The sequence below is a fragment of the Corvus cornix genome, chromosome Z (assembly GCF_000738735.6).
Source record: "Corvus cornix cornix isolate S_Up_H32 chromosome Z, ASM73873v5, whole genome shotgun sequence".
Classification (NCBI taxonomy): domain Eukaryota; kingdom Metazoa; phylum Chordata; class Aves; order Passeriformes; family Corvidae; genus Corvus; species Corvus cornix.
The window spans coordinates 67,439,782-67,460,992 of NC_046357.1; the positions used below are offsets into that span (position 1 = coordinate 67,439,782).

Sequence of the window (21,211 nt, forward strand, 5' to 3'; positions counted from 1 at the left end):
TACACAGGCAAACTTTGTATGTTCTCCAGTAGGACTACTCATGCATACAGACTTAAGTAAATGCACAGGCACTTGTGGGAATGGGGCTTAACTTGTGGGATCCCCCTTCTACCCGAGAAGGAAAAATCCTGGAATATAGATATATGCAGCAATGAAAGCACAGAGGTGGATTGGTGTGTGCTGCAGAAAATATAGACAGCAACTGCAAAGGCAGTTGGAGGTTCTTCTGTGTTCCTCCTTTTCTTTGTTGGTTGGGTTTTGGTTTCGATTTTTTAAATTGATGTAAAAAAAAATTATTTGTTTTTAATACTACAGAGCTGTTGCTTTGTAAGTTGAATACACCTGTAGCTAGCTCAGGTGCATCATGGAGAATACACTTCCGACCAAGGACACTTTCAAAAATTCAACCTCTGTTCGACCCTTCACTCATGGTGTCTCCTGAAGCGCTTCTCCTTCAAGCACAGAGACAAAACCCGCTCCCCGACTTGAGGCCCGCCGGAGCGGAGGCGGCGCAACCCGCAGGGGTCAGTGCTGCTGCGGAGACCGGGGCCGCGGCCGCGGGGACGGGCAGCTATGGCCGGAGGCGACGGGGACAACCAAGGGGCGCGGGCCGGGGCAGGGATCATAGCCCCCGCCCCACGGCAGAGCTGCGGGAGAGGGCAGCGACGGCCCGGCTCCGGACCTGGAATGCCGGCGGGGGTCCCGTGCGATGATGCGGCGCGGTGCCGGTGCCGGGCAGGTGCCGTCCGCCACTCTCCGCCCCAAAGGAGCCCCGGGGGAGCCCTGCCCGGCGGCCGGCAGGAGGCGGCCGGCGCTGCCCGGCCGCTGGGTCTCTCTTCTCTCCATCCCCCCGCCCCCGACGGGGAGGAGGCGAGCGCTGCCGGCGCCCCCCCCGCACGGCCGCGGGCAGCCGGGGGACGGCAGCCCCGCGCCGGCCGGGCACTGTCGCCGCCCCGCTCCCCCCGCAGGGTCCGTGGCCGGAGGTAATGCGCTGGCCGGGCGGGGACCACCCTCACGGCCCGGCTGCGGCAGCGTAGAGCGCTCCCGCGGCCCCTCTCCTGCACACAAAGGGGAGGCGCGGAATCGTGCGCGGACGGGGAGGAGGACGGGGCGGGTGGGCGGCTCGGTACCTCCCCGGGGCGGCAGCGGCGGTGGAGCCGCCGTGACAGCCGGGCGCGGGCGAGGGCTGTGCGCTGGGATCCTTCCTAAAAAAAGCTGCTGGTCTTTTCCCCCCCTTTCCCGCAGAGAGCGCCCGGCAGCCCCGTCCAGGCTGTTCCGCGGATGGCGGCGGACCGCCCCGCGGTTGCTGGGCGCTGCGCCCTAGCAGCGGCCGGGCTCCATCCGCGCAGCCGGGGCGCGGAGCCGGGCGCGGCCCAGACCCGGCTGCGCCTCAGCCCCTCTCTGCCGCCACCCGGGGCTCTTCTCGCCTACCCGCCCCGTCCCCGGCCATCGCAGCAGGCATGGGCTGTTTCTGCGCGGTCCCGGAGGAATTTTACTGCGAAGTTTTGCTCCTGGACGAGTCCAAGCTGACCCTAACCACGCAGCAGCAGGGCATCAAGGTACGGACGCCGGCGGGGCTGCGGAATGCGATGCGGGAGAGCCCGCAGGGCTGCCCGGCGGCGGCTGCTTCCCGACTGCGCTGCGGTAGCTGGGAAGGGAGCGGCGGCAGGAAAAAGGGGTTTCGGGAGGCGAAGGAATAACGTCGTAACTTTGCTTACGGTCGCGCAAAGGACAGATGGATCGGGGTGACACGCGCCGGTGGGGCAGATGTGGCTTTGGGAGGCTTTACATCGAGATAGTGACTTAAAGCGAGCAGGTGCCGACCACCCCGTGGCACTCGGGACGCTCGGCGCAGAGGTATTGTTCTGTACCTGCCACAAAAAAAAAAAAAAAAAAAAAAAAAAAGGGAAGGAGAAGGCGGCTGTGTGCACGGGGTGTTGCGCACCCGTGTTGAGTCACTGCCCGCTCCCTCTGCCTTGGGCCGTGCCCGCCCTGGGACGCGCTCTCCCGGGAAAAGGCCGGCGGCAGCTTGTGCGGGGCGGGCGGGCAGCAGCTCCCGAGCGCAGGGGGTGAAGGTCCAGCCGTGTCCCCAGCCCGGTGTCCCGTCGCCCGGCCGGTGGGAACAGCTCCTGCGCCGCTGGAGCACGCTCGGCGCGGATGAACTCCTCAAAGTAGTCATCTGCCAAGCACTAATGAGCCCTGACAGAGCATGCGAAAACTGAGATTTTTCTAAAGGCCCTTAACTTGGTCCTGTTTTGTTAAGCCTGATGACAGCGAATGGCATGTCGCAGACACTTGAAGTCCTTGTTCGAAGAGCCGGGAACTTGAATTTATTGGCAACATAAGAACATGGTTTCAGTGTTGAATCAGAAAAAAGAAAGAAAAAGAAAAAAGAAATCACAACGAAAGAAAGAAATTAGTCCTTTTAAAATTTATTGTTGGAAAGGGCTGTATGTTTTAGCTTGAATGATTAAAGTTTGGTGAAGCAACTGGGAAATGAGAACCTGAAGGAGGGTAGCGAGGAGAGTGAGTTTACATTTAACAATGTGTTTTTTAACTGTAATCAGTGGTATTACCAGGTCTGCATGTATTGAGAATTGCCAAGATTTGCTGAATCAACTGCCTGCAGATCGACTCATAAATCCATGCTTAGCACAGAGGAGTAAGCAAATCATAGTGACGCTGGAATTCAGTATCTGTGTAGGGTCTTTGAAGTCTAAGTTTAGACACTTCCGAAAAACCTTACCTTTCTATGTGCAGATGTATGTATGTATGTATGTATGTACATCATGCATGCATATGTGCTTTTGTGCAGTAAATGTGCAGTCACAGAAGTAGTGTGTCAAAAGAGTAATCTGCAAAGATAGTCCTATGGTTAGTCTAATAAATCTAAACCCTGAAAGTGAAGGGTTTGTGCAGTGTCTAATAAAAAGTAATGTCCCATGGTAAAGAAAGAGTCTGAAGATGTAACTTCTTTCCAAGAACGCATGACTTGCAGTGTTGGGAGCTGTCTTGTTTAACATGAGGGTGTGGTTTCCTGCCATTCTTAGTGTGATCTGAATGTGGTATAATGCTGAATATTTCATCCCTTCCACCTGCTCCTTCTGTGTCTTTAACCTAACTACAGAGCAGTTGTGGAATCAGCTGGAAAAGTGTGTGGATCTGAGAAGAAAAATAGTAGTTCGTTAACATTTTGGCATAGGCACTCACACTGCACAGCAGGAAACCTTAGGGAAGCGAGAATCTCCCTTTTTGTAGCAGCCTGTTTTCTGTGTTTCCTTAAGATTAAGTTTGTACACGGTGAAGCCACACCCCAGTGCTGTAGCTCCATGAGCCTTTGAAATTCCAAAGAGAAGAACTGCAGAGTTCTCTCCTGGTCAGTGGTTTCCACCTTGGTCTGTCCCTTGCCTTTGTATCTGCACAAGTATTTGTGCACCTCATGTCCAGCTGAAGGGTAACCACTGATTTGCCTTTTGTGGGTGAGTCTTCAGCTGGATCTGTGTCCTGGTCCACTTCACATTTGGAGGATGGCAGAAATGGCTTTCTCAACTGAGTCCTGGCTTCTGTTATTTTAAACTGCGCAGGGGACATTTGTGTTGGTATTATTCTACAGCTTTCCAGGGAAGTTACATTATTAATTCTTAGTGAAACAGAACATAAAATTTGTCATGTCCTGTCATGTTCCGTCATTTGGCACTTTAACCTTGAAATATAAATGTTTTGTTTTAAATATTTTAAAATGTATGCATATGAATGCAGAGACTTGTATTTTTAATTTTTTTTTTTTAATAGTGGCTCAGCTTTGGCACCTAAGTGTAGTTTGTAGAAGTTCGTATGTGTTTTATTTTAAAACAAACATTTCTTTAGAACTACAGATTCTGGATGGGATCTTCCTTTCGTCATCCTCACTTTTAATTTGGTTCAGAGCTACACGGGAAACAAGCTTTTGGTACTCTTTAACAGGTTTTGAATTGTTACGGGAGCAGGGTTTTTAAATGGTTATACAAGCAACTTTGTTCCCTTGTTTTCCCTGAGTGGATGCATGTCTGTGATTTTTATTTCTAACAGACATGCATCCACTCAGGGAAAACAAGGGAACAAAGTTGCTTGTATAACCATTTAAAAACCCTGCTCCCGTAACAATCTTTTTGCTATCTATGTATATTAGTGGATATAGTCCCATTTGCTTTGGAGGGTGGAAGGCAGTGCCCCGTAGGAGTCCGAGGCAAGTTTGTTTCTTCAGGGAATTTGAAGTGAAGTAGATACTTGTGTCCAGAGAGTTTTGAAGATGCATTGCTTAGTTTGTATAGTGGTTATTTCTGGGTTGCTATGCTTGGCAGCAATTCTACACATCAAAACATGACATTTTAAAATTACAGTTTCATTAAGGAATTCTTCATACTGCAGTGGTCTTCAAATTGTACTTCCCATTAAAACAATGAGCAGAGGTGACAAGGCTGAGACTTTGAGTGAAATTTAGGGGTGCTTTTCTCTGTGGACTTCAAAGAGCTTGTTAGGGAAAGGAAAGGATTCGTTTTCTTCTGGCTCCCAAGTGGGGAAGCTGAGATGGAAAGAAATCAAGTGGCTTTTTCAAGGTTGTACAACAAGGAAACCCCTTCCCTATTAGGCTGGTAGCAACTGACCATTCTGCTATGGGCCATGCTGTCTGGAGAGGTTTGCGAGGATCTCCTCCTCGTAGTTCCTCAGACTGACTTTTGCTTCTCAGGTTTTTTCCTGGTTTTTTTTTTTTACTGTTATCAGCGCTGTGTTGCTGTTCTTGCCTTTCTGTCTTCATGGTTTAAGGACAGAGCACTCTGAGCTCTATGAAAATGTGGAAGCTTGCTCTCCAGCACTGAGGCTTACAGCGGGCTGATAATAGTTAGATAATCAGGAGAGGCCATCAGGTGTCTCATATTTTAATTTTTATGTTTCCTTATAGTACATTAACAGTTAGAGATATTTCGGAGTGTACATGCGTTGAGGTAATAAAGATGGCAGTTGTTAGTCCCAGCAATTTTGGGATGGAAGAGGCTATTCACCAGGTTCTGGTACAGTTTGTCTAGTCAAGGTATATGGCATCAGATGGGGACTGCTTTTCCTCTTATGAGGATGTTCAAGTTTCCAGTTAGGAAATGAGATTTTGCTAAAAAATAGGTAAGAATCAGCTGCCAACCGAAAAATAATCACTTTTCCATGACTGCTACTTTGTCTTCTCTTTACACAGGCTAAACAATAACTTAGGCATTTTTATGGTACAGTACAGTTGTAGCTTATTTGTTGGTGTCACAAGACATGTCAGTGGTCTTTTGATGTGATACCTGACTGGTTGTGGGCATTACATATTCTGGCTCTGTTGAGAATTGGGCTAACTGGCCTTGTAAACAAAGGTGTGCCTTATTGCACAGATTTTTTTTCGGAGGTTAAAGAAAACCTGTGTGGGCCTTTAAAAAATAAAGACTTGAAACCTATTTGTGATCAGCTGTTTCAGAAAGAGTGCTCATCTTGTAATGTGTGTGCTACAGAAACCTAAGAATCCTTTTTTTCCTCTTCAAAACAGTATTTAAGGCAAATATTTGTGGGGTTTTTTTTCCTGAAGAAGCTGAAAATATTATGAAGCATCTGTACGTTATGTTTGCATCTCTTTGGTTGGAATAAAGATCTCAAAAAAAAAAAGTTAGCTACTTCTGCAGTGAAGAAGCTCTCTAATTATTAGTCTTAAGCCATCTGGTCACTGCACTTTTGAAGTATTCCTTGAAATTCCTCTCTGATCACAGATTTTATGTTCTGTTTAGATTCACATGTGTGATGGGCCAACATGTATTTCATTAGGAGAGAAGTGATGATCAGAAAAGATATACAAGGTCTTCCTGGGAGAAGTATATGTTCTGTAATTTCATTTTATTAAGTGGTACCATTTAATAGTGATATTCTGGCCACCATACCACCTACTTGATGATTTACTGAGAATTTAGAAAAAGAATGGTTTAAAAAACCCAAAACTTGCCTCAAAGAAAAAATGCAAACCTGAAATAGAGAGTTACAGATATTAGGAACTGTGTTAAATGACTGGATATGTAAAAAACATGAGTGGGTTCATCAAAATATGATATGTATTTTAAGATACTTAAGGAATAATTGACAGAAGGTTTCAGTGTGATCTATAGGTAAGTAAACACACCATTTCTTAGAAAGTTTTCTGGGGATTAGTCTGGTATTTTTTTGTTGTTGTTTTTGTTTGGTTTGGTTTGGGTTTTTGTTCGGGTTTTTTGTTTGTTGGTTTTGGTTTTGGTTTTGTTTTCTTGCCTTTTTTTTTACTCCCCAGTGAACCTGAGCAGTTCCAGATTTTGTGTCTTTATAATGTATACAGAAAATGTGGGGTGCAGTTTTGGATCAAGCTATTTTAGCTCTAGGGACACCGAGGAGTCAGTCTGGGAATGATGGGGTTCTATTTTTTTCCCCCAGTGAAAATGCTTAATGAATGCATTTGTTAGCAGGAAATAGAATCCTATGAATAGAAAGGACTTACATTGTGTTAATTATTTTAACTGAGAATTGGCATTAAAAGTCAAATTGGTAGTCATTTGCTGTGAATATGGAATGTATTCTTTATGAAAGTGATTCCTGCTGGTTTACTCTTCTGCATTTTACGAGGAAAGGAAAGCATCTTTTTGTGAGAAATTTTAAAAATTTCCTAGTTACAGTACTTCAGAAATCTGAAAAACCTTTTTAAAGCTAGATTGCAGTTGCATTCCACCTATGGTAGTTTACCACCTACATTAATTACTAAACTGTAATATCAAAGTTCAAGCATATTTAATCATATTTTCCTCTGCCCTCTTTGGTATTGATTACTGAAGACTTTCAACGCAGATTCTTCTAGATATTCAGCATATTGATTTGAAAAGAATAGTTAATAAAAAGTGAATTGATTAAGAGGATGCACCCTAAGTCTCATTTCAACCTTGTAATTTATTTTCTTAATAAAACAGAAATTTCTGTTACGTGTACATATTCTGCATAGCAGCAGGAAAACTAAAAAGGCAATATCATCAAGTTCCAAGTGTAAACAAGTACTTATCTTCTTCTGTAATGTTGTAGACACCATACATGTAGGGATTGTCTGTAGCAAAATCAACAAAAAAAAGTTAACAAAAAAGTAAAATATTGATAGTCCATAGGCCTCCCATATCAGAAAGATGCTGGTGCTTCTTAAATTTCTGTTATGGGTGTCAAATGGTCATCTGATTGCACACTGAGCACCAGATGGTTCATGTGAAATTTGCACTATTTAAGTCCTCTAAAAATGGACTGAAATAGTGCACAATTCTAGTTTAAAGAGAATGAAAGGAACAACAAGGCTTATGAATATTGCTATGAACTGCTCTGCAAAAATTACTGTCACAAATTTGAAACAGATTACTTATTTCACCAGTGTCTTTACAGATGAGGCCAGCAATTTTGAATACCCCACAGAATAACCATGAAATAAATTAACACTGAGACACTTTATTTTCCCTAGGTGCACTTAACTAAATTAATGAAACCAGCATGACAACATGAAGGAAATCCATTAACTTCTAAATGAAGTTACGTCTTAGTCAACCTGAGGTTTGAGCAATAATATTGTCAGAGGTGTCTGTTCTTCTGTTTTCATTGAGCAGTAATTTCATAATATGACCAGGGCAAATGTAAGCTGTGTGAGGCTGCTTTTTTTATTATACAGTTTTGGATTTATGTAACTTGGATTGAGCATTTCTTCTATGAGAGTATTTAGTATAGTTAAGTATAATCTCTTGATATGTTATTCATTTTAGTTCATGAAAATTCTGAAATAAAATTCAACTACAGAATTGCAATCCTTTCTCTCAAAAAAGAAAACTGCTAAAAAGTATCACATGATAAGAGGGCAACTCTTGAGGAGACTGAATTGAAAAGGTGCTTCAGAAAGAGAATGTCTTTAAAAGCTAAAATTTTATATCACTTCATGCTGTAAAAATACCTGTTTTCAAGATGATACTGATCACATATGAGAAAAAGAGAAATTATGTATTGGTTATGTTGCATCCTTACTAATATCCGTATTTTTGGTAGAAAGATGAGAGATTACTTGCCAGTCTTTTTTATCTTATGTTTTTAAAAAATTTATTTTCCAAAGGGGGATTAACTTTGTAATGATAGATCAGCTATATTACTTTCCTTTTTTCACAACTGAGATATTTGCAAGTAAATAATCACATTTCAGTATCTGGGTACAATTTGGCAGACTGTGTTTTTAAGTACACGTTTTAGATGCTGCTTTTTAAATCAGATCTTGTGCTTGCTGCATACCAATTTAATTGCAGAGTTTAAAATGAAGGTTGTCATTTCAGTATTGATTGAACTTTTGTTCCCACGTCTTCCGTTGCATCCTGAGTTGTGGATGGTTGAACACTGTAGGCACTAAGGTCAAAAGGACATGCTTGAGGTCAACCCGTGCTATTATTCAGAAGTGGAAAACCAATAGAAACATTGCAAAATGAGAGCTCTGCTCCTTTGGTTTTGCTGCAGCATGAAGAGGGGAACCTGCCTGTTTTGCCAAGAGGGAAATGTGCTTTATCTGCTCTGCTTGGCTTATGAACACAAACATTGATATCTTTAAAGGGAAGAGACCTTTTGTGAATGGTAATTCCAGCAGTACCGTTCCAGAGTCAGAAAAAAGACACCTCAGAACTTTCTTTGAATTGATAGTACAAATCATCTTTATTGCAAGTAACAACCAAAATTTAATATACCGGCATAGGCATTTTTGATCATTCTGGATGGAAATCTCTATTGGGCTGAATGTACCATTAACCTATAGTATTAGGGGTGTTATGATAAAGTTTGGTTGCTGAAAGTCTCAGAGGTCTGTAACACTTCCTTTTAAAGAAGCCTTTCTTCTTGCCCCTCATGATTTTTTTTTAATTCTGTCTTGGTGTGAGGGAAGTGCATACAAATGGCAAACTCTCACTATCAGTTGGTTGTATTAGTTATGCTTAGTAAGAGGAATCCTTTATATTCAGTGAAATCCAACTGCACCTGCTTACATTTAAAATAAATAATGAAGTCGTTACAGTAATGGGTTACAGTTACTAATGTGAAGGAAAAGGGGATCTAATTTGTATGGGCCATGTACTTATTTATTTGTCAATATTTACGTGTTAAACTCTGCAGGGCTACAACTGGCTCTTCATAAAGCAGAGAAGAAGACAATATATCTTCCTGTAGTTCTTGAAGTTTTGGGTCTGTGGGTAAAATCTGTTTGTGGTTGAGTGAGCCAGTGTGATAATAAATGGCTCAGCACTTTAATACCTTTCCTGTGTTCTCGGGAAAGTGAGAACTGAATGCACTGAAGAGTAAATTCTCTGTCTGTGTGAGAGACAGAATGCCTTTTAGTAATGGAAAGGAAGGATCTTCTATATCTCAATTCCACAAAAAGAATTTGGAAGGCAGAAAAGGGCATTTTTTCTATATAATTAGTGGTAAAATTTGGCATAACTACTAATGTAGGCAAGCACGTGATTTAACACTTTGCAGAACTAAAGGCACTTGATAATCTTGTAGAATTGAGCCAGAAGAAGGATCATCCAGACAAAACCCACTGGATCTGGTTTTTGTTTTCCACATACTATATACTTCACTGAAAGTTCTCATTGAAGTCTGAGAATAGGTTATTTGTAGTGTTTTGGAAAATATTTTCTGTCTATAGTAATACTCTTTTGTGTATTAAATATTAAATATCTAGTTTATTTTATTATTTGTCTTTTAAATACATTAGATATGGGAAAAAAAGTACAGTTCTTGTTTTGGTTCATCGGTTTTATTCAGATTCTTAGTGTCACAGTGTGAAAGAGTTGTGACAAACTTCTTTCTTATTTGGTGGATGAATGGTAGCTGGAAGGAATTGTAATGGGGTTTTGTTCTTTTCCCCCCTTAGAATACCAGAGCAAGAGCTGTCTTTATAAGAGACTGCATTGAGAACCATAAGGGAAAGTTAATTTTCTTTTATGCTGTTTGTCCGCCACAGGAAACTGGTGGAACTAGCAGTTCAGAATTATAAAAGTGAGGAGGAATATGTAGGAGACTAATGAGGTGTGATTTCTGTACTGACTTGGGACTTGAAGCAAATTGTTCAATACCACTTGCAAAAAGAGGTAATCGTAATGCTGGTGTGACAGGTAACATGGAAGCAGATTCTCCACATCTCTCTCTCTGTGGTGCCTCAAACTGTCTGCAAAACTTGCTGTTTTGAAGTGAGTTTTGCTTTGTTTGTGTGGCCAACACCAGATACAGAAGAATGCTGCACTAGGCCCTGTCTCCGCTCTAATTCTGTGTTGGTGGTGTTTGCTGTGGTAGAGAAGGTGGCTGTTGTTTATAAAGTGGTGTAATCTCCTCACAGCTCTTGGAGGGAAAGGAAGTCACGTGTCAGAACCCAGTGGGACTGGAAGGTCATGACTGCCAGTACATCTTCAGTATTTGTTCCCACTGAGGAACTGTGAGGTCCTCATTCCCCGTGGTTTTCTGTGGCTGTGGGAAGTGTGGGGGAGTGCAAGGAGCCTGTTTCAGCCTGACACACCCACGCTGTGTCACACAGAGCCCAGACCTCCCCCACAGGGGTCCTTTCAAGTGTGCTTCAGGCTGGCAGGCACTCTTTTGTCTGTGTGGTTGGTTTGTTTATTTAATATGGCCGAACAAAAGAAAGCTGAATGTCAGAGTCTCCTAATTCTGATTGTCATAGCATGGCTGTAAGGGGTGAGTGATATGTATCAGGGTGCCTCGGAGGGGACCAGGCAGCAAATAATTCTGAAGGCTGTGCCTGGATCTCCCTTCAGAGGAAAATAGGACACCTCAGGAGGGATCATGGGAGAGAGGCAGCTTAACTTCAGTAGTGGTGATTGGGAGAAAAAGTTCCTGGGCAAATGAAGGAGAGATGCAAATGGACGGAATGGTTATGCTTGCAAAAACCTTTTCTTGTACCACAATTTGCTTTGTGAAAGAAGGAAAGAAAGCCACAAGAACTTGTAGAGGAGACTTTTGATGAGGTGTGTGAATATCCTGACTTGCTTTCAGCTTTTTACGTTTAATTTGCATTGGCTGCTTTGGGTAAGGGGGGAGGGACTGGATTTAAAGGTGGTTTTAAATAATATTTTCAGTATGGAATAAAGCTTTTAAGTTCAAAAGATCCAATCTTTTTCCTCTGTTTTGAACTGATGTCAGATTCTTCAGCCATATTCTTCCCTCTATTATTTTTTACTCTCTCAAAGTCCCTCAGCGGGCCCTGCATGTTCCAAAACACGTACCCATCCACCTTTTCTTTTGGTGCATAACACATAAGTTGGCCAAACATTTCCATTCTCTTTTCAGTGTGTGTATTCTTCTTCTGCAACATAGCAAACTCTACAGCTGTGGGAATCATACCCACAAACAAAAGCTTCTGGTATCCTTCAAAGCTACTGCATTTATTCTGGATTATTTTGAGTAGTCTTTTGTTCTTCTTGACCAAACACATTTCTGTTGATAAATTATAGTGCCTTTAAAATCACCTCTGATTGAACTGTCTTTCTCCCAAAAAGGGGGAGTATTCTGGAGCTCCAGGCATTTACTAAGAAAATGTTCTTGGCCTTGAGGTTCCTTCATCTGTGTCTTCAGTGTTTCCAAAAGCCAATTCTCCTTTTTTCAGGCAGCCATTTAGTAATAATGTTTATTTTTATTTTTCTGTGAAAGCAATAGAGAGTTACCAAGGTCTTTCCTTGGTTTGAGAATGCTTGAAATTGTGTACCTGGTTTAAATTCCAATGACGACTACCTGTATTTTGGTGTGCGTAGGCACCAACTTCAGTAGGAGCCAAACTGAAACCCAATTTTTCTGTGAGCAGGTTCAGTTAACAAATGAAAATTTACTGGAAAGAACAAGTGTTATATTTTGTATGAAGGTGATAGATGCTATTCACATAAAATAAACATACAAATTTTCTACCTTTTTAACAGAAGTCATATATTTTTCTTAGTCATCCTTGGCCTTTCATCAGTATTCAGATCCTGAGTCTGACTGTTTAGAGCATGAAAGCCGTGTTCGTTGCTTTCATGAATGACTCTTTATTCTGTTGTTTCTTTTTTCCTACTTTCCTGACAAACAAATATACAGAAATGGGTTTCATGAACTGTCTCCCGAAATCTTTGTTTGAAGAAAAATTGCAATGCAAACCATGTTTGTTTATGATGTCTGCTGCTTTTTGAACAAGTGAACAAAAGTCAGAACAGATGATCAGAAAAAATAGTAGGTTTACGTGTGTGTCTGTACAGAAATTGTGGGGGACTTGGTGAAATGAAGATGCTTGGGGAGAGGAATCTCTAAAATGTCAAAGCCAAGATTTTAAAATTTTTCTTTACAGTTTTTGTGGTTTTGTGAAAGCTGAAAATTTCTCCTGTAGTATGGAGAAGCTCCAGAAGTAGGCAGAAGTCTTGCAGGAAAGCTTCATTCCAGCTTGACATCCTTCGTTGAGAGGAAGGCTTGACTGGGAGGGAGTTAAACTGCTTGCATTGACTTGGCTGACAATGAATCAAACCCAATTTTTGTTATAGATATATTTTCTTTTTCCTGTTGCTTAGTCTGTATCTGAGATCATGACAGATTCAATTTTCTTGATATTTATTTATTTATTTATTTATTCTAATTTTTTATTTTGTTCATGAGTTTTAGAACAGCGTTGAAGCTCTGCAGTAGGGCAGGATACAGGAATATTTCTGTTGCTGGGTGGGACATACACACATAATGTACTTATAAAACCCTCCCTCCAAGAATATTAACCCAGAACTTTTCATAAACAAATAATGCCCCCAAAGAAACTTCAAAATAAAAAGGGTGATTGTTTCTTCAGTATTATTTAGTGCTACTGTGTGTCTTACCTTGAAGAGAGTTCAAACCAGACAGATTTTTTTGTGTCTGCCATACTAAGGTATAAGCCTTCACTTCAAAAATTACAAAAGTACAATCTGTGTACATCACAGCATTCACCTCTCTTTGAAAGTTATATAAATCTGTGCTCTGCCCATCTCCATGCTCAGCTGGAGGTGATTATACTGAGTGTGTTTGTATTTAATCCACCAGTGGATTCATGCAATTTTATTTAAAGTGGCAGTGCTTTTGCCTTTGCCTACAGTGGATTAAAGGTTCTTCATCTTAATACTCATTTTTTTCTACATATTCTAGCCACACAGAGCAGATGGACTTGGTATTATTATTTATAAGGTGAAGAGCATCTAACAGGATGCTGCTTATTATCTTGTTTTTAAGCCCGCTGTGATTCATATTCCTTTTCTTGCATACAGAAGGAATATGGGATAAGAAAAATCACTTGAACTGAAGAAATTGCAGTGTAATTGAATTTTGAACATTGATTTCTGAGTGTACAGAAAATGAAGCGAAAGAATGTACTCGAGCAGCAAATTACAGGAGGTAGCAGAGTGTACAGTGCCTTTAAGAAGCAGGTGTTTGCTGTGGAGTTCACTGTGCATACAAATGTGCTCACATTTTGAAGTTGGTTAGGAACCAGTACAGGGGAACAGGAAACCTGACTGGCCTAATACAGGCTTTTTCTATTCAGTACAGGCTTGAAAAAAGGGGAAAAATATAATAATGCAGGGAAAATCTGGGTTTTGTTTGCTTTTTAAAGTGTGAAGCATGAGGGGGGAACCAGAAGCATGATTTAAAGGAAATTGCAGTAGTCGTTTTTTTAAATATACACAAAGGAAGCTTTGCACCATTTTCAATCTGGAAGGAGGAACTGAACATTTAATTAAACAATGCCTTTGACTCAATTAGTTTATGCTCCAGCATTCTTAGTACTTATAGTTTTAGGTTATTTTTCAAGTGTACAGCTGTTTCCTCCTGCATAACATCTGGGAGGGAGGTACACTGTGGTTCCAGGAGCAGTGTGAATGGAAGAAGGTTTCTAGGCCCCTGAAAATTTTAGGCATTGCTAACTCAAAGCTGCAAAGGTAGCTCATCTGACAAAGGCCTAATGGGTAATTTCACAGTAAGTACTGTCCTTATCAAAATCTACCCATCATCTATTGAACCCCTTTGATTTTCCCGTTAGGCCTGCCAGCCCATCGAGCCCCCAAACCTCAAGACTTTCTCTGCATGCAAAAATGGTCTTTCTGACTAACTGGATCTGCTTTCATGGGGAAAATAAAATACAATCCACCTGTAGTCTGTTTGAGTATGCATTATGATAGTGCCCATGTAACGCTACCCACTTGTGGGCGAAGGAATATGTTGGAGAAGGTTAAAACACCTTGAAACATATTTATATATAGAATTATGCTAAAAATTAGCAGAAACAGGATTTTGGTGAAATAACAGACTTATTGAACCATGTCACAACAGATGACTGTTGTGATTTTTTCCCCCTTGATCTACTTCATTTAGATAGAAGGCTGAATCTGCTTAAAAGGACACATTATTTTAAACAAGGATTTGTTCTGGTTTTGGGCTCTTGTTTCAATGGGGTATTATATCCTCTAATGACACTTGTTTAAGCCAAAATAAGTCAAGTCAGTTGTTGGAGTTTGGTCATCTCACACATGTTCTGCTGCGGGGGGAAGAAAGAATATACTGTCCTGTGTTGAATTGTATCAAATTTCATTTAAGCTATAGTATATCAAAGCAAATAAAGTGCAGTACAAACAGAAGAAAATAATGCATATTAAAAAGAAGAAATTGGAAGGATCTGACCTTGGTGAGGAAGAGCCTGTCAGTTTCAGCAGGGATTATAATGTATCACATAATCATAGGCAGGATTGCAACAAAAGACACGGGCATTGGAAGTTATTTTCAAAACTATTCAGGTGCTTGTATAAGAGTCTTTCAAAAGTCTTTTCTAAAGGTTGCACTGAGCACTCAGGCAACTCTGAAAATCTCTCAGGACTGAATTACTGGTTACAGAGTAAATATCAGGACAGCAGTATCACTTACATCGAGGTACCAGGTGTATGAGAGCTTGACCCAGGAGCTGAGACTGGGAAGCAGCATCTCAGCTTTATGAGCTGGCATTGTCTTACTCAATGCTAGAAACAGAAGATAGAGAATTTTATGCAGTTGAGCCTGTATTTTTAATAAACAAGCAACCCCAGATAATTATGTGTGGACTTAACAGTTTTAAGGAACAACTGCTGCTGAGACAAAGAAATGCTTGCCCCGTAGCAATTCTTCACACAGGAAGATATTAAAACTGTAATTCAAAAGGAAGGTTTAGCTGTCATAGAGTCATTTAGGTGGTGACATTGAGCTGAAGGTTCTGTGATTCAGGTGGGTGTGTTACCCTATCTGAAATTCAGTTCTCCAGAGGGACTACAGTATCTAAATATTTTACTTTGTGTGCAGTATTTGTGGACCCTGCTGATTCTTACAAGCTTGTATGGAAAGGTTTGGACATGTGATCAAGCTGGTAAGTGTTCAGTCTGGTAGCTGTCCATATGCATGAATAGCAAATATTTAGTCATTCATTTTATTTTAGATTGTGGTAAGAGGATTTAGTTGCATTACCTTTCATTTGCTGTTGGCTAAGAGCCTTCACTCGTGGTGGTGGTGGTTCAGGCTTACAAATCTTGAAAGGACTGATTTCTCTGGGAGGTTCAAATCTGCAGTGCTTCAGTCTGATTCTTATGGCAGATTTCACTTTGGTGTTTTTGTCAATGCAAAGTCTTGAATTTCTTTCTTGCTTTCATTTGAAATAAACTTTCTGTTGTCATGGTCGCAGAGAGGAACTCAAAAGCATGAACCCTGCTGACTCCTAAAACCAGTAAGCCTGCATATTTCTGTGAGGAAGCTCATAACTAAAGCAAGTGCTATATGCCTTTTTTTTTTCCCCCCCAAGAAGGTAAAGTAATCGTTTCTCAATGGCCGGGATTTCTTCTGTATAACAGCAGGGACAGAAGGGAATTAGATGAGTAGGATATATAGTCAGTTTATAGTGAATTACATTACACAAGGGCATGGTCACAAATACGTGGCTGATTCTTTACAGGTTCTTTTTGTGTGATCTGTTTTTGAAAACCCCAGCTAAAGGAGCCCCCCAGGAGCTCAGCTGCAGCCCTTTGTTACTCTTGTAGTAGAAAGCTTTCCCTGACATCTCACCGGGTCACGTTTGTTTTCTGTTACGCTACTTTCATGTTTTCCTAACTTCGGTGGGTCTGTATACAGAGTACATTTGATCCTTAACCTTTTTTTCATGTGCTTTTTTATAGTATGTTAGGAGACTCGATGCTAGGAAATGCTGGAAACTTTGACTGAGCAGGGGCAGACACCCAGGCAATTGTCTGACAGCCAGGATGGGGGAGATTACCCGAGTATGGGTTATTAAGTTGTGTGCAGAATCTTCCACCACGATCTCATATTCACGTACCTAAGGAAAATATCGGGATTTGGGTTTGTTTTACCTCAGCTGTTTCTCTCACACTCAGTGTTCCTGGGTACCCCTAGGAACCTTCATCTTTGTTCCTGTAGTATGTCCTCACGCTTTGCAGTTTCCTCTTGCTTTTCTTGAATAGCTCCTCTTGTTCTATTATTTCCTTCCTGGATGATAAGGAGAGAAGACTAACTTAATCTAAATATCCTTCTTAATCTCTCCTCACTTACTTCAATGTGTTTTTTCCTATACTGGTAAAAGAGAGAAATAAAGAGAACTCTCAGCAAATAGACGACAACATATACATTACTCTTTAAATTATTCAAAAGCAAATTTGAGCAGCAATTTCATCTATAGGTAGAAGGTTGCACGTGGATTCCCTTTCTCACTATGTGCAGCAAGTCAGTTAATGTCATTAGCACATTTTGAACATCTCATAACTTCATGCTTCTATATGGATACTCTTATCTGAGAGGTGGAGCTGCAGTGGTTCTTAGGCTGCTGCCTCCAAGGGTTATTGCTCTGTTGTGTTTTTCTGAGTCTCCATACAGAGAGGACTCAACCCTGTGACTCTGCAGTAGTCCCTCCCCTCAGCTTGTCCCTCCCCTGCTCCAAACCTCAACACCCTTTCCAAACGTGTATCAATATCTCTGTGCCTCCTGTTGGCTGTCCCTGGATCAATTTGCTTGGCAGAAGGTTGCCTGTTCCAAGGGAGTTTAAGCTTAGCCAGGATGGGATCCAGCAGAAACACAGAAGAAGTGATATGAAACTGTCTTTTGAAGAAAATGACAGGGAGACTAGTAGCATTGGTCTGCTGGCCAAAGGTTTGAGATGGCTTATAAATGAGCTGAGTGCAGTTCTTGTGTCTAGCAGCCCTTGAAAGAATTTGGGCTTCATATCTCTGCACTTTAAAAAGGGGGAATGGGGAAATCCTTTTTTTGTTTGTTTGGTTTGTTTCTTTATTTTCACTTTATGTTTTGGGAATCAGGGATTAGTAATTGTATTTTTTACAATCCATACCACAGGGAACTACAGTATTTTAGCATTCCTTTTTGTGTCTCATCTCTGTAAATCATGGTGACAGTAATAAAGCAGGAAGGGCAAGTAACATGAGGGGAAAAAAGCACTGCAGTGTGAAATGTATATTTTACATTTTAATTAAAATTGATCTTCTCAGATATAGGTCCTTCTACCAGATACAAGTTCTCATACAGTTCTTTGTTAGAAGATCTGAGAGGACTCTGAAGACTGGAAATGTGTGAAGGCAAAATCTGGGATTTTATTTAAACTAAAAGAAAAAGGGTTGACTTAAAACAAACCCACAAAACAGAAGCAGAGCAAAAAAATATGCAAACAAACCTAACCTACCAGCTCTGCCAACTTCCTGGCCCCTCTCACTTTAAAAAATGCCTACAGCTATAGACAGATTTGTTTCTGCAGAATTAATTTTTAAATTTAAGTTTGCTGGCTTGATATACATCTCATATTTATAATTTCCACTACAGTGTTGCATCCAGTGTCCCTTCCCATTTTTAAATGTTTATGCATTTACTTCCCAGAGGTAAACCCCATGATTTTAGAAAGATTTTAGAAAACTCATGGTTTCTAGAAGAGCCCTCTGCTTCGAGGTATCTAGCAACAGGACAAGAGGACAGCCTCAAGCTGTACCAAGGTTGGACATCAGGAAGAATTTCTTTATGGCAAGGTTGGTCAAGCATTGGAATGGGCTGTCCAGGGACGTGGTGGAGTCACCATCCCTGGAGGTGCTCAAGTAATGACTGGACAGGGCACTGAGTGGTACGATCTAGATTGGTCAGAGTTTAGACTTGATAATCTTGGAGAACTTTTCCAGTCTAAAAGATTTTGTGATTCCAGGAAGTTCCTTGAAGTGAACTCATTGCTATTTGGTCTAAGGCTTTGAAGAAGCCATTTGTAATGACTTCTTATTAGATTAGTTCTGATCTTTCATATTTGAAAAGTGCTCTGGAGTCTTCGTGGTCATTTTGTTGTTCTGACAGTGAAGCATTAGATTGAAACTCGAAATGGTATTAACCATTCTTGCCAACTGCTATGCAAGCAGCAAAATTACAGAAACAGGACAAGGACATTGATTCAATATTTTCCTCTGTTGCTGGGTTCAGTTTTACTGAAGGACTGTAGAACTTTAGGGTAGAAGTTGGTGTTTGTCTCCAGTTTGGCACTCGGCTTGCTGAGATGCTTGATGTCAGGAACACCGTGTTTTGAGTTACACACCTGATGCATCTTCTGGGCAGGAGGAGTGCGATAGCAGCTCTGGTATTGCAGTTGAATTTTTGACTCTGCCCCCTTTTTTTAAGATCCAGAAATCCTGAGCGCAGTAGAAATAGGAATGACACAGCAGAGGAGATGTCCCTTCCCATTCATGCTTCTTCCAGCCTGGAATTGCTGGTATTTGTAAGAGTGGCTGTGGAGAGGGGTAGGGAAGGAGAGGGGCTAAGCAGACCTTTGTAAAACTGTTAATGCTCAATGAAATTAAGAGGAAAAATATTTTTGATCAAGAGTGCTTCTGGGACTCTGTCCTGATTACAGCTGTGTGTTTCTCCTCTCCTGACTTGTCCCAGCCCTCTGTAAGATAGCCTGAGGTCTACTTTAATTTACTCCAGTTGGCAGTGGTCCCTGAGGAGTTGTGTGCCACCTGGCTATGGCTACAACAGGGCTGGTCCCAGCCACTCCTTTTCCCCGCCCTACAAAGGCGCTGTGGGCAGGAGGGTGTGGGAGCTGGATCTCTTGGATCAAAGCCCACCAGGTTCCCTCCAAGCGAGGAGCCCCCAGTGGGGAACTTGCTGAGACTTTCCTGTTTAAGACGTATGAGGTGCTGAGAAGGACTGAACCTGCTGACTTCCTGCAAAAACTCCTTTGTCCCCACAGTGAGACGTTTGAATGCTGCAGTGCAAAGCCCTGTAATTTGAAAGACAGGCACATGGACCTCTGGCTGAAGTCAGGGGGTCTTATCAAGGACCTTCTTTAGAAGCCCTCTTAGAGCAACTCTGCAGTTTGTTAGTTCAAGATACTAATGTTTTGTCTCTGCATCTTTTGCAAAAATGTTACTTGGATGAGCAAAAGAGGACTAGTTCAAAGAAAATTTAGTTGCCTTAGTTAATTTACAAAAGGTGAGTTTATTTTTCATCTTGCTGAAAAGAGTTTTATCATCCTGTTTCACTTAACAGGGTGCATATGAATAGTAAATGCAATAAATAGTTATAGAATACAGTGTAACATGATAAAGTGAAGTCATAATTCATCCAACCTGTTAAGTTTTTCTTCTCACTCCTCTGCATGAGATATACTTTAATAATTGCTTTAAAATCTACCCTTCTTCACTCACTCCCTTAATATATGCCATGTTTTGGGAGTTGTTATTAAAAATGTCTGTGCTGAAGTGTAGGAATTGATTCCTTGTCCACAGTAGAACTGTTGTTCCTTTAAATAAAAACAAAAAGGCACATCCATGAATTATGTTCTATCCCCAATACATTTCTAGTGTTTCTTTCCTGCTTCATGCGTTTATTTAACTTTGTGATTTATAGCTGGTCTCAGTATTGACTTTCATCTTCATTGATGGGAGATTTAATGCAACAATACTTACATTAGGAATTGGGATGTCATTGTAAGAGTTTACAAATAAAAATTGTTGCTCCAGTGCATTGTACCTGTTCTAAGAGCACTGCTTTTTATTACATGGGGAATTGTACTCTGCAGCTTTCTGGACAGGCTTATCATCCATCACAGAAGACGCATCCTGAAATGTGTAATAATATTTTGACATAATGTTGTCAGCAGAAAAAATATGTTTTTTTCTTTTTCCCATTTTAACCTTTAACTTCACCTTCATGCTGCAGTAGCCTGTTGTCAGCAAGAACAAGTTCCACTTTAAAGTTCAGCAGACTAATTAGTTGCAAAAAAAAATTCATTATCTCTCCGGTTTACAGAACCTGAGCTGGTTTGAGGTTATAGTGAACCGGAGTATGTTAAATTGCATAACTGGAAATCTGAAACCTTGAGTAAATATTGATTGTGAAAATGAATTTTCAGGATTTTTGATCATGTGGATAGGTTCTGTGCAAATCACCTGCATAGTTTTGTAACTATTTTGCTTTGCTGAGTAGTTACTGGAAAGATTAGCCTTAAGTTGAATAAAAAAAATACACAGTGTAAAAATGCCTTTCAAAAATTTTTTAATATCCTTTATATAAAAGAGTATACAACACATAAAAATAGAAATGTAATTTATGCTGGTGTTTCTCTGTCTACCTGAAAAAGTAGTTGAAAAAACAGAGCCTTTTCCCAGGAGATTGATGGCTGAAAAGTGCAGTGTGCTGAAGAACTGCTGAGCTGCCATTCCTAAAAGTCTGCAAAAGGGTTTTGAACCCCTTATAAAACAGCCGAAGGTGCTCAGGTTTGTTGTGAGTTGGTTGGCAATGGGAAGAAAGTTACAGATGTGTTGTCCATGTGATGTACAGTATCAGTGACCTTTGCTGACTAAAATGATGTAAATTTGAAGAATTGGAATTGTATCTAATCACACAACTTAGTTAAATGTCACATTTTCTACTGATTTCAAAAGACTAAAGGTCACCTTTTGTCACTTTCTCCTTTGTTGAAAAAGACCTTTGATAACCTTGACAGGGGCCTGGAAAAAATGTGTGTGTGTGTAATTTTCTCAAGATATTTAGAGAATTTAAAGACCAACATAAATGTTCTAGCAGAACTAGAATTGGTGGTAAAAGCTTCAAAACATTGGTGTTC

The 21,211-nt window shown here is 41.1% G+C and overlaps 1 protein-coding gene across 1 annotated transcript in view; it reads left to right on the plus strand.

The window, feature by feature from the left end:
- The first annotated feature begins 968 nt into the window (after nucleotides 1–968).
- EPB41L4A (erythrocyte membrane protein band 4.1 like 4A) overlaps nucleotides 969–21,211 on the plus strand; it is a 118,903-nt gene continuing 98,660 nt past the window's right edge. The window contains exons 1-2 of the mRNA XM_039567816.1: nucleotides 969–983; nucleotides 1,246–1,559. Coding sequence (XP_039423750.1) covers nucleotides 1,461–1,559 — 99 coding nt within the window. The 5' untranslated portion in view covers nucleotides 969–983; nucleotides 1,246–1,460. The remainder of the gene's footprint in view (nucleotides 984–1,245; nucleotides 1,560–21,211) is intronic.